The sequence below is a fragment of the Batrachochytrium dendrobatidis genome (assembly GCF_000203795.2).
Source record: "Batrachochytrium dendrobatidis JAM81 unplaced genomic scaffold BATDEscaffold_9, whole genome shotgun sequence".
NCBI classification, from domain to species: domain Eukaryota; kingdom Fungi; phylum Chytridiomycota; class Chytridiomycetes; order Rhizophydiales; genus Batrachochytrium; species Batrachochytrium dendrobatidis.
The window spans coordinates 914,039-927,370 of NW_006281107.1; the positions used below are offsets into that span (position 1 = coordinate 914,039).

The window sequence follows — 13,332 nt, forward strand, 5'->3', positions numbered from 1 at the left end:
ACGAATATCGACAATGGAAACATGGACGATGAATTTTCTGCTATTGAAAGTATTATTTCTGAAATTGGCATGGGTGCATACCAATGGAAATTGTTTTGGCTTTGCGGTATGGGCTGGGTCGCTGACAACATGGTAATATCTCAATCCAATCGCTCTGTTGCAATGCCTGCTACTCATTTCTTTAAAAAATATCCTTGACAGATTGAATGGATACGGTTTGACTAATAGTGTAATGAATGCACATTTATTGTCGATGCGATAGTGGTTGCAAGGAATAGCATCCACCCTGCCGAAATTTCAACGAGATTTTGACTTGTCAGATTCTGTAGCTGGATTGGGGATCACTGCTGCCTTGATTGGCATGATCTTTGGGTCTGCAGGATGGGGAGTTTGTAGCGATGTTATTGGTCGCATGCCAGCCTTTAATTTGACGTTGCTGATGGCAGGTGTTTGTGGCATAGTATCCGCATTCGCGCCTTCCTTTAGTATTCTCTGTATAACATTTTTTTCATTAGCGTTGGGTGTTGGGGGTAATCTCCCTGTTGACGGTATGTTTGGTTTTGTTCAAAGTACAACTGTATGGTAATTGATCGCAATTGGATCTAACCAGTGCTGTTGAATAGGCACGCTTTTTCTGGAATTCACTCCAAAAAAGAATCAATCGCTCCTTACACTCATGAGTATTTTTTGGCCTGTTGGTCAGATACTAGTGTCAATTGTTGCAATTCTATTTATTCCATCACATAGTTGTCCAGATTTTGGACCATGCGATCCTGCCTCGAATAGAGGATGGCGCATCCTTTTGTTTATAATTGGCACGATTACTCTATTCATGGTTGCTGGCCGACTGATCTTTTTCCGTATGCTTGAATCTCCTAAATTTCTTCTTGCTGCCGGCCGTCGTGACGAGGCGATTGATGTTCTCTATCAGCTTGCGCATGAAAATGGAGTAACCATTACTATTGATCCAGATAGATTTTCTGTTCAATCGTCTGCTCCAGTCTCTCGTCGAAAATCTGATCTTGGCTGGAGCAAACTAAAACCACTATTTTCCAAAGACACTCGAAAAACAACTGTATTGATTTGGTTGATTTGGTCGCTAGTATCGATGGGATACATTATGTTCAATGGGTTTCTTACCAAATTTCTAAAGTTTCACGGAGGAAAAATACCATTGTCAGATACAGAGACGTACCGCAACTATGTAATTATTTCTATATTTGGTGTTCCTGGATCGATTATTGGTAAGCCGAGTGTTTTATGGAATTGACCGTGTCATCTATTGTAATGTCTTGCTTAGCTTTTATGAATGTGTTTAGGCATGTACGCAGTAGATACTCAACTTGGCCGTATCGGAACCATGTCGCTTGCTACACTGGGTACATCTATTTCGTTGTGTTTGCTAACCGTGTTTACATCTAGCAATAGTCAAATGATTATCAGTTGTATTGAGAGTTTGCTTCAAAACGTCATGTACGGTGTAATTTACTCGTATACACCGGAAGTTTTTCGAACCGAATCTAGAGGTACGGCGGTTGGAATAGCCTCTGCACTCAGCCGAATTTTTGGTGCAATAGTGCCGGTGGTTACTGGAGCGTTGATTGAAGTGAATCTGAATATTCCTTTGTGGATTTCATCTAGTTTGATTGGGTTGGCTTTTATATGCATGGTCATGTTGCCTATTGAGACCAGAGGACAATGCACGCATTAACTCAATCTATAGTACTTTGTATCTCTATCAATACATGATTTTTCAGTATCCAGTCTCGGCTCGAGTCTTGCTAAAGCACTTGATTGAAAATTTGCAATTTTATTGGGGGACTTTACCATTACAATATGAAAAAAGCAGTCACTACAACCATTCCTAATCGGATACTTGTAATTGCAATGGTATTGGTAAGATCATTCAAGATCATACTTGCTGAATTGCTTTGAAGAGGGTTATTCATTGATCTTACCCGTGTAGCGTTGTGTTGATTAGAATCATCACAAGACGTACTCGAATGGCCATGGGTTTCAACTGTACGATACTGAGGTTCTGTTGGAACATTCATTGGCGATTTTGGCTCGACTACAATGGATTTAAAATTGGGTTGATCTACTTTGATGCTTCGATAAGGCAAACAGGGTTCGATAGTTGATCCTTTTCGACATGATCGTTGCATGAGTGCCATATGATTCCACGCATGTTTCAAAAACTGCGATGAAGGCACCGATACACGATGTGCATCTTTTAATTCATTTTCTGGAACAGACATCAGCGTATCGGTACTCGTAGAACTGAACAACATATCATGGGGATTAAATGTAAATGGAGTAAAAATGTAGTGGTGAATTCCTGATTGAATCAAGACGGTCAACACTGTTTGAATGTTGACAAGTGTGCGTAATTTTTTGATGGATATCGGATGCTGTGGAATACTTGTAGATATTGGTCGAGATTTTATTGGCATCGAATCCCGATTCTTCAAGGCCGTTGTAGGAATAGTTGATGGCATTGCATTGTGAAGCGCAATAGCGCAAGTAATTCCTAATGTTGCGGTAATGTAAACTTGAATCTGCATGTTGTCTAGTGGATTTCTAAATCGTTTAATTCAAATGATGTAAAATTTGGGTAATGTCTTGATAGATAAATCGTCAAATGTATAAATGCAAGGTTGAAATATGATAGTAAGCCAAGAGAACTAGGTAGAAACTATGTTCTATTCTACCGCTTGATATATCTGTATGCATACGATAAATGGGTTTAAATCAGTGGATGTAGTTTCAAGTTGTAGAATTCCACGGTTGAAATCCATGTTTCATTTAGCTTTCCTCATTCCACCCCATCCAACATGGGGACCATACCGTGCTATTGAATTGGGCCAAATTAATCCATGTCAGTTAAATTCATCAACAGTTTGACTTTAAACCCCATACGCTACATGTTTAATCCATACACATGCATTGGTGTCATTTAAATCACTTTGCATTTAAGCTGTTCATACTAACTGGTCGTTGGTGAATGCAACAGAATTCATTGCTATCTGTTGAAAAACATGTGACGAATCATGTGATATCATTTCAAATATTTTAAATGTAATTCGCGTTCAGAATAATTTGACCCAAATGGGCTAGTAAGCCTTTGTCGCATGCACCATCACGATCTGACTCTTCTTGTATGGAGCCAGCCATTATGCAAGAACTTATCAAAACCTCGTTCTTGTCGTCAATACTCATCGTTATGCCGTTTAAAGCAGTTAAATTCATTCACTGCTACACAATCTTCCTGTTCCAATCAAGTTATCCAATATAATCATGAATCATTTCTGAATCGATCTGCCAATTATTGTTGGCACCGCATGCCTTTTCAAGTCTGGTTTTATAATAATCAAAACTATTCTCAATGCAGATTATATCAAACACCACCTTCTGACTCTCTTCAGCTTCATAAATTGTTGAGTTTGGTCATGAATACTCAATCTTCTGCTAAAACTCGACACTATACAGAAACTGCCCAGCAAGCCAAACGCCTATATGATCACCTCAAACACACTAGTGATCTTCGGTTTAACATATCTGATTACTATATCTTTATTTCTCTATTGATTCGTTCCAATACCGCAACTCCCGATTCCATTCGACTTATTCTGGTTGATATGAATGCTTGTGGAATGACTCCGTCAGTTGAAATATGGATGCAATATCTGCAAATACTTGCCAAGTTTCATCATATGGATCAAATCAAAATCATAATTAATAATTTGATTAGTGAATCAGTCATTGTGTCGGAATCTCAGCTAGAGCACCTGCTGCAGCATCTCGGTCAAACAGCTCAATCAGATATTATTCTGGAAATTATTCAGCTGCTTGTTCGGGCTCGTATACCCATTTCAAAACTCAGTGTACATAGCCTGATTCACGGTTTTGGTCGCAAGAAGGATATTAATAACATGGCATACTACTTGCATTTACTCAACAAACCCTCAAACCATAATGTTAACTCGACAACAGAGCAGTCGGATTTGAATGACACCATCTCTGACAAGGCTATGATATCCGCTGCATTTTCAACCATTACACCCGACTTTTACATTTTTCACTCATTCATTAGATCTGCATGTGCTGTGGGGAATACCACGATGGCTTTGAAAGCATACAATCAAATGATCCAATCTGGCATCAAACCTAATCTATGGACATTTACATTTCTTTTACGAATGTTTGCTCAGCAAGGAGACCTCGTACATGCCAATTCTATTTGGGAGCGACTTCGGTTTATGGGCGTCATGCCCGACATTGTCCTCTATACCATGTTGATCAAGTTACGTGCTGATAAAGGAGATATTTCTGGAATGCTAAAACTTTTTTCAGAATTCAAATCCTTTGGGCTTGTGCCAGATTGTCGGCTATACAATGCATTACTTCACGGATATAATCTTGCAAATGATTTGATGGCAATGCAAACACTGTACACACACATGATTTTAGAAGAAAATGTGATACCAGATGAGACCACGTTTACGACTATCATGCATGCACATATCAAAGCCGGTAATCTTGCTGGAGCTCGTCAATGGTTCAAGCGGATGGTAGATGCAGTGACGGTTGATGATCTTTTACCTGCGACAAAGTTTAATCAAAAGCAACAGCATGCATCCATTCGAACGTCGCCCATTTCGATAAAGCCTGGCGTGATCTCCTATACTGTTCTCATGAGTGGACTAGCTGAGCTTGGTAATATTGGTCAATTGGAAAAGATGTTTTTAGAAATGGTCCAAAACAATATTGCTCCAAACCTCTATACGTATACTATTATCATTCAAGGATATATCGTGTCACATAATATGACGGCAGCACTTCAGGTTTTTCGTCAAATGATATCAGATCCAGATCCTATTGTTCCTGACCATGAAGTATATAAAACCATGATTGGAGGGTATGTGGGATTGGGTGATTTTGATACTGCTTGGACATGGATTAGCAATATGGAACAGGATGGCATCAAACCCACTGAAAAAACGTTTGCGCTATTTATTGATGCACATATTGCCAGATCTGATTTAGATAGCGCATACAATGTATATGAGCAAATGCTATCAAAAAACATTGATCCTTCTGAACATATACTTGTTGCTCTACTAGTGCATCTGTGTCGATGGCGACATACCTCCAACAGACGCATTAGCACAGGCCCTTCTTCACCAGATCATCATTTCTACAGATCACCAGATGGTAGTATAAAAAAACACTCTCGCCAAAAGCTAGCTGAAATTGAAGGCTCTGTATACGATCCAAACTTGTCTGCCTTGCATAATCTCACTCTTGTATCATGGGCTGGAAAGTACCATCTCTACATCATGCGCATCTACAGTCACTATCGTCGTATTTTCCAAACTACTCGCAAACCCATCAAGATATACGATGTCGTTATTGGACATTTGGCGTACTTTGAGCGTATCCCAGCAACACGCGACGTGTTTATGGATATGCTTGGTGATGAGGTTATGCCAGACATATCGATTATTTTGCGCATGATCCGTATGCAGGCTTTGGATGATGATTGGCACAGTGTTTTTACTTGGTACACGAGTGTTTTGAAAACCATTTCACGGATGGGAAATGATCCTGTTGATACAGATATAATGTCACACTCAGACTCACTAGAAACTATTTTTGAAAAAGGGTTGCTAGATATACCAAAAACTGAAACGTCTTTGAACCTGTCATCGACTCTACCCGAAGCACTGGATGTTCCATTCTTTTTAAAGCACACGGTCCCGTTTTGGCAAGAGCTGCATCATCGAGAAAAGTTGGAAAGTAGATTGACGTTGGCATGTTTGGGATCGTACGGTCGATATGCATTCATTACGGAATGGGAAAGTATTGGAAAACGTACTGGCTGGCGACGTCAAGGAATTCCAAACCGAACTCGACAGTCAAAAAAAGCATCCGATGAATCTAGCGAGATAAATCATACCAGTACTCCACGCGAATCTATTACAAGTGGTGCTGGTGATCCAATTGCAGACGATCGACTTTACTGGGGAGTTGATATTGTAAAGTACAATGAAAGGCTTAATCGGTTTGTATTGTTGAATGGTCTTGATACAGTTGCATCATCAATGGGATACTGGATCACCGTTGTTTCTATTCACAAGCGCTTTAACGTGCCTTTTGGTTTGCAGCCCATTTCACAGCAGCTACGTAGTAGTATTGTGCTGCCAATACTTTTAGACAAAAAAGACAAGCTTTCATCTATTGTATCGGGCCACAACAAAATGGGAAAAAACGAGTATTTTCCATCTCAAAAAAGAAAAACGTCTAGTAGTGGAGAACAAGGTATTGGAGACGCATGGCTTGATGTAACTTTAGATCCAAATGCACAGTTTTCAAGCTTTGTCAAATTATTTCTTCGACACTGTGAGTTGTGTGAACTTTGGGAAGCCCGACGACGTGCATTGGAATGGATTTTGCAAAATGCACCTCTGGAGTTGTCTGCAGATGAAACAAATGAATTGGAAACGTAGCCTGTTTCTGATGTATAGCATTCAATAAACCTATAGTTGTACAAGACATGATGATTTCAAGTGACCAACAGTCGAGTTTATTGAATTTAAAAATGTAAAAGGGTTTAATGTAAAGGCATAGGTTGTAAATCAGGAGAAACAAATGCTGCTTTTGCCTCTGAGCTATACAACCTTTCTTTTGAATAGTATTTAAAGATGATCTCAAACTCTTCCAAATGAGGATGGCGACCAAGAAAATCAAGAAAGTCGGAATTATCACCATCTAGTTTCTTGTCTGCATCAACAGCCTTGACCACGAGATTTAGAAAGAAAATGGTAATGGTTTCATTGTAGCCAGTCTTGACACGCTGTATATTGGCAGCATTGTATCTAAAGATTCCCTCTCTATATTTGAAATCAACTTGAATCAGCGATAATACATGTGGATACAAACAACAGCCATACTAATTGAAAGAACAGATTCCAGACATGACCTTACTTTACACGAGGAATCGCTTTATCTAAACACCCATCAGCCTCGCGAAGGTAATTCCAAGCCATTCGTAAATGTGCCCGATGCGTCCATTCATCAAACGACAATGTTCCTTTTTCAAATGCATCTAAAAACACTTCATCGCCAATGCTTCTATAACTGGATTCGTAGTATAATAATGGATCCATTTTGGGATGATTTTTGGATACGCCGAGACCTGGTACAATCCGCTTGACTCGACCAAACCATACTTCGTGATCGCCCATTTGAAGTGATTGTTCAGCCTGACAGATAAGCACGCTCAAGGATCCATGAAGAATTGGAAGTCCAGTTCCTCCATCGTCTAGATGATGAGAGAAAGCAGCAAAGTTTGTTTGAGTGCTAGGAGATGAGAATGCAACTGACAGAGATATCTGCTGTTTGGATAGTAAATGCACAGCGAAATTGCTAGATCGATGTAAAAGTGGTGACATGGAGGAAGGATGTCTGATGGCAAAGGACACTATGGGGGGAGTCAAAGAGACGGAAGTGAATGAACTGCATGTCATTGCTCTAGACTGATGAGGAGTTGCAGTTGTATCGCATGCAGTGACAATAACAACTGGTTGAGGAACTTGACGCATAAGTTGACGAAGATTCCCTTCAACAACAGTGGATGAGATGGTGCGATGCAATATGATGGACGGTGTGTTGATGGGTGATAATCTTGTATGAGGTAAATAGCTGTTGATATTCCTGCATGATCTCAATAGCATTGATGCCATGACAGATCTCATCTGCATTGGCTTGCTGCTCGTTGAATCGAGTCTACAATCTGATTTTTTGACCAGTAAATTGGATTGTAATTCAAATGGAATTTACTGTCAATAGTTGATCACAACACATTGTAGTTGGCAAACACTGTCTGACATTCTGTTGGATTTCAATTTACACTTTTATTCTTTACTGCATGTCAATCAACTCGAACATGTAACAATTGGGTTGAAATATAAATATCTCTGCGTTCTCATTCATTTTGTCTTGAACTGAAATATAAAATATCTTCAAACTCATTACACAAAACTCGATGGATTAAAAGAATGAGTACGTAATTTCAAGTTTTGAATTAGAACATACAGCGATTGCAGCCTTTAAATTGCTACGTCATACTGGTTGAGGAAATAAACTCTTAATGGCTGCAGATTACAATCGTAATCAAGGTATAAAGTTTGAGCGTGAGCATCAAGATGAGCATGCTATTAATTAACATTGAAAACCCTTGTATGATTTAAAAGAAGACTGGTATGAATATTGGAAACAACGAGCCATTGTATGGTTTAATCTATTGGGCACCTCGTTTGACAAATATCCGACTGCTAGCGTGCCAAATACAGCCAGTAATAACTTTGATATTTGCACAACCTACATCATGGGTTTATACTGCTTGAAACTATATTTTAGAAATATAGACCAAGTGTGTATTGGCTTGCAATCAGCCAAGACTGAATTCCTCAGATCTATATTCATAAAAGTACTGTGAAATCTTGACTCGAATGAAAATAGACTGAATACAACCATCAGTATTTCTACAGTAAACCAATGTCTAAAAACAAGTTTCTACACATTAATCTTGACCATTTATACCACGTGTAGGTATGAATGTCATGAACGAGATCATCGCGGTCAAAAGGGTTTACCCAAAACAAATTTACAAGGCAATCAAGTGTCCAGCGTAAGTGACTGTAAATTGCTTCAAAATGTATATAATCTGTGTTGAAATAGAATATACTTTAAGTTTTGAATGGCTGTTCTGTTTGACTGTTGCTGGCATGTGTGAATCTGGAATGTTCACGATTTGAACTGATACAATGGATGAAAATAGAATATTTATAGTGGCAAGATCGTTGGGTTATTGCCATTGGATCTGGACAACGGTATCACTCGATGGGTTGTGCATCAATATTCCAGAGCAGTGATGACCATCTACTGACCATGATTTTAATCTACATTTTATAATAGCAAGACTTTCTTTTTAAGAGCCATCAAGAGTCTTGAGCCCATTTATCAGGTAGATTCACTTCAGTGCACTAGCACAAGGCTCATGTCCAGTGTCCACGTTCATCATAGCAACAAGGAAGCAGAGCCAGAAACGACCACTACGACCATTTCCCAGCAACTCTCACTAGCTGCTGCGTACATTGATATCTCTCCACATCTGTATATTGACTCTGTGGGTGCTAAAGCTGCCGAAGAACCCTCTGGTGTTCTACTCCTCTCTTCACACCACCCCAGAGTCAAGTCAACAGATTTTTGTCAGTCGGTAGCTTCCGAAATCAAAGATTTGTCCAGTGTTGCTGGTGACCATCCAGAGATTTACTGTTTGAATCATACCAGTAGTAACGGGCTTGTCATGTCAAATCCAAACTGTCTTTCCAATAAGGATATGCCATTGAATACCAGTTCTCAACAAACGCTACATAGTGGTCATACAGGTATGTCATTCATGTCAAAGACTTGTAGGGTGATAATCAACTCGTTAACGCAAATGTGTTCGTATCTATATATTGGTGTCATGAATGCTTTTTAAATGTGTAGATGCATTCACTTTATCTTCTCAAATAATGTCAACTACAGATTCGTCGGCCTTGTCGGGTCCGCTAATCAAGGATACTGAAATGGATTCTGTTGCTAATAAAAGCCGAGAAAGCATCACTAGAGTGAGTCGTAGAGCTAATCAACGAAGTACAAGATCCAAAACTCCCCGTGCTGCTGCTTTGATACAGAACCCTTCAACTGTCCAGTCTATTTCTGCTACTCGTACTGATACTTCTGGAACTGCAGCTTCAATAGCTTTAAATGCAGTTGAACCATTACATAATAATTTCAAGACTGACACTGATGAACCACTTGGAGATAATACTACTCTTGTATCAAAAACAAATAATCGTGACGATGAGTTTGATTATATATTTGGAGAAGACTCGGACTTGTCGAGTGTCCATAGTTCTTTTTTTGGAATATCGTCGACTGGCTCTGTAAAAGATTCTAAACCTGCCAGTCTAACACATTCTCGTCCCGCATCGCCCACGGAAGGTGCAATTGATCTTTCATATGTTTTGTCCACAAAAACGCATCATTCTAAATCACACACTCGTTTGCCATCTGATATGATTGAAGGATCAGTATCACCAGTACGAAACCCGACTAAAAAGAAATCTTTACCACTGATATCTAGGAAAACCCCCTCGACAAAAATAGGTACTACACCACAATCGGAACTTAAAAAATCATCCAGAGGATCGTCTCGCAAAGCGAAGCAGAATATAGATCACAAAGCGGATACAATAGATCTGGACTGTCTTTCTTTGTTCCAAACAGCATCAACTGAACTTCATCCCGTAACGGATGATCTTCAGCCTATTGCAAAATCCAAGCGTAGGCTTCAAAGGCCAAAAAAACCATTTGCTCTTGATATTGTTGTGAATGATGCTGTATCCAGCGAACCGGGTTCAGATGCAGTTGATGATGCAAATTTTGATTCTACTCAGGTACAACAATCGACGGCTACCAATACCATGACTCCATTGCGTCGAGCACGGCCTGTGAGGACAATGGGCATACCGTCTCTTGCGCTTCCTGTGAATCCTTTCAGTGAACAGGAACAGCTACAATCATCACGTACAGCTGAAGAGGATTTATCATTGATTCGATCAAGTGAACGTGCCACTACACCTGAATCTACACGAGTTGCTCCTGGTCTAAATCGTATCGAAAAAAAAGTCAACAGTGGCAATACATTGCAATCTTTGTCTGGTATTTCATCCCAGACCAAGAACACTATATTGTCGTCACGAACTCGGCGCAGCACTCAAACTACGGTACTTGATTATTTTGCTGCACATCCAGTTGACGTATCTTCTGCTGCCATTCCCTTACATGCTCCAGCAACCACTGTCACTTCTGCCCCTTCAAACAAACGAGCTGCGGTAGGTTTACATGATTTATTATTCAATTATCGTGTCAAGTTTGGCGACTTATCCTCAAGTGTTAAATCGCTGTTGCTGGCAGCGACACTAGCTATGGTTTATATGTTTGCTAAGCATTTAAATGATATCTTGTACTTATTTTAAATTATTTGATACTATGTGTGATAAAGAATCGGTATAATCATGATAACTGCTCCGCTTGTCTTGGTACAGGAGAGTTACTGTGCTGTGATACATGTCCGCGCGTATTCCATTTAGCATGTGTTCAGGAGGGATTTTCTGGAGATGATGTACCACAAGGGTTTTGGCAATGCCGTCGTTGTGCATTTCTATCTACTGAAACCACTTCCACAACCTTCAACTTGATGCCCGATGGTCATATGCATAGTGTTAGTCTTAAGCCTAGCGATGTAAAGTTGTGGCAGCCGACAGAAGCATCCGAAAGTCCGTGTTCTAATTTACCATTTAATGGTAGAAACCCTGACTCATCCCGAAAACGAAAGCGAGAGGGGCTGATGGATCCACTTTTGAAAGTGTTGGATAGTTTAAATCCTCGTGTATTTGAACTTCCTGCACATATTGCAGTGATGTATACGGATGTGATGGTTCATCCAGCTACAGGTGAATTCATAGATTTACGGACCACCAAAGTGGATGTTGTGCCTGCTTCAGGCCGGAATTCACGTGGTCGTGTTACTAAAGCCGCATCATTGCGTGCAGAGAGTTCTGCAAAATGCAACTCTCTAAACGCTCTTAATTCACCTGTCGTTTCTACCTTGACAGCAGCATTTCCTGATACCACACTGGCCAATCCAGCTACTACTGATATATCTGAATTAGATTTAAAACATATCACACAACCCGAATTCCGCGCGACAGAGGCTGCTCCAACACTTTCATCCAAACTTGCAGGCAATATATCCCAATCAACAAATAATAAAAAGAATAAGCGATTGACGCAGTCGCACTGCCACGGATGCAGGAAAACAGGGATGCGACTTTCACAGACCTCGTTCCTTTCGTCGCATTCTGTCCATCAACCCAAACACTCGGGCACCAATCATCTGAGTCTTCAAACACAGCGGTCTGAGCTCATCTATTGTGACTACTGTTCATTGGCATGGCATTTGGATTGTCTTACACCTCCTTTATCCACTATTCCTCCAGAGTTGCGACCTTCTAGTGAAGAAATAGTTGATCCTACTGACTGGCAGCGTGTGAAGGCGATTATATGGAAAGGGTCGCCACTTAACGATTTGAGTTACATTAACACAAATGATCAATTTGTTACGCGGGAGCAGACCAGTGATGACGGGTTTCATTTAGGCGAAAAGCCAAGTGATGGAGAAGCAGAGCGCAATAGTGGGAATGTGACATTTGTTGAATCAATGATGGAAGCCATGGATCCAGGACTACTAACAGGAGCAAAGCATTTAATTATCAGACAAAAGTGGATGTGTCCTTGCCATGCGGATTGGGTACTGCCCAAACGTGTTCGTGTTGCCCAAAGAATTCATGTACATGTTTCTCCGACCCAAAAGGACAATGGAGGCATAGTGATTGAATCTGGTACCAGTTCTCGTGATTCATTTTCTGCTGCTTTGGAGAGCGCTGGGTTAAAAGCAGATACTACACTATGCGGAGACTCTATTGCATCTAAACTGAGTATGGATACAACATCCTTTCCATCAACACAAAGATCGAATCTAGCCACTCCTGTCCACTCATCGCGTGTAGATTCGGCGGCACAAGATGCTCAGAATACTACAGATCGACCCTATACCAACATGGGGCATATTCATATCACAAACTCGATGAGTACGACGGATGTTTTTGAAGCGATTACGACAGCCAAACGAGCTCATGACACCAGAGCGTTGCGGTCACTTTTAGCCATGGATTTTCATATTCCCGAATCTCGTGTAACGGAAGATTTTGTTGCATGCATTCGACACTCGCAACGAAGGGATAAGTTTCAGATATGTTCTACAGTTGATGCCAAAGGTGTTCTTGGAGAAGAGATTCAAGTGACTGATCCTGAGCTGCGAAACAAATTTGCCGAGTTTGATCAAACCTTTTGTACGAATGCAAGAGAGGTGTACTATGAACAAAAACAAAAAGAAACCAAGATCGACAATCGATCTACTGACAGTGGGGTTCGACAATGGTTGGTGGGTCAAATGGCGAATGATGGAACTGATTTGCAGAGTGAGGATTTTCTTGTTGCCATGGCACTTTTACAGATGGATCTAGTTCCGCAATCTAAATAGCACCAGTGCACTTTTGTGGTCGTTTTATTTTTGGTTATGTAGTGGAGTATGATTTTGATAAGAGCATACAGTACCTTTATTTTCAATGAATCTAGATATATATTTTTGACATTGGT

At 40.2% G+C, this 13,332-nt stretch overlaps 5 protein-coding genes across 5 annotated transcripts; 3 read left to right on the plus strand and 2 right to left on the minus strand.

Moving 5' to 3' along the window:
* Positions 1 to 21: 21 nt before the first annotated feature.
* On the plus strand, positions 22 to 1,711 carry BATDEDRAFT_12850 (uncharacterized protein; the record flags this gene model as incomplete). The annotated part of the gene is made up of 4 exons (XM_006680203.1): positions 22 to 132; positions 263 to 548; positions 624 to 1,244; positions 1,320 to 1,711. The coding sequence occupies 4 exons, from the start codon at positions 22 to 24 to the stop codon at positions 1,709 to 1,711; spliced, it is 1,410 nt and encodes a 469-aa protein (XP_006680266.1).
* Positions 1,712 to 1,829: 118 nt separating this feature from the next.
* On the minus strand, positions 1,830 to 3,219 carry BATDEDRAFT_26365 (uncharacterized protein; the record flags this gene model as incomplete). The annotated part of the gene is made up of 2 exons (XM_006680304.1): positions 1,830 to 2,569; positions 3,105 to 3,219. The coding sequence occupies 2 exons, from the start codon at positions 3,217 to 3,219 to the stop codon at positions 1,830 to 1,832; spliced, it is 855 nt and encodes a 284-aa protein (XP_006680367.1).
* Positions 3,220 to 3,449: 230 nt separating this feature from the next.
* Positions 3,450 to 6,509, plus strand: BATDEDRAFT_90333 (uncharacterized protein; the record flags this gene model as incomplete). The annotated part of the gene is made up of 1 exon (XM_006680446.1): positions 3,450 to 6,509. The coding sequence occupies one exon, from the start codon at positions 3,450 to 3,452 to the stop codon at positions 6,507 to 6,509; it is 3,060 nt and encodes a 1,019-aa protein (XP_006680509.1).
* Positions 6,510 to 6,613: 104 nt separating this feature from the next.
* BATDEDRAFT_90155 (uncharacterized protein) lies at positions 6,614 to 7,745 on the minus strand (the record flags this gene model as incomplete). The annotated part of the gene is made up of 2 exons (XM_006680520.1): positions 6,614 to 6,893; positions 6,988 to 7,745. The coding sequence occupies 2 exons, from the start codon at positions 7,743 to 7,745 to the stop codon at positions 6,614 to 6,616; spliced, it is 1,038 nt and encodes a 345-aa protein (XP_006680583.1).
* A 4,860-nt stretch (positions 7,746 to 12,605) lies between these two features.
* BATDEDRAFT_37205 (uncharacterized protein) lies at positions 12,606 to 13,324 on the plus strand. The gene has a single exon (XM_006680383.1). The coding sequence runs from the start codon at positions 12,614 to 12,616 to the stop codon at positions 13,214 to 13,216; it is 603 nt and encodes a 200-aa protein (XP_006680446.1). The 5' UTR covers positions 12,606 to 12,613; the 3' UTR covers positions 13,217 to 13,324.
* The last annotated feature ends 8 nt before the right edge of the window (positions 13,325 to 13,332 follow it).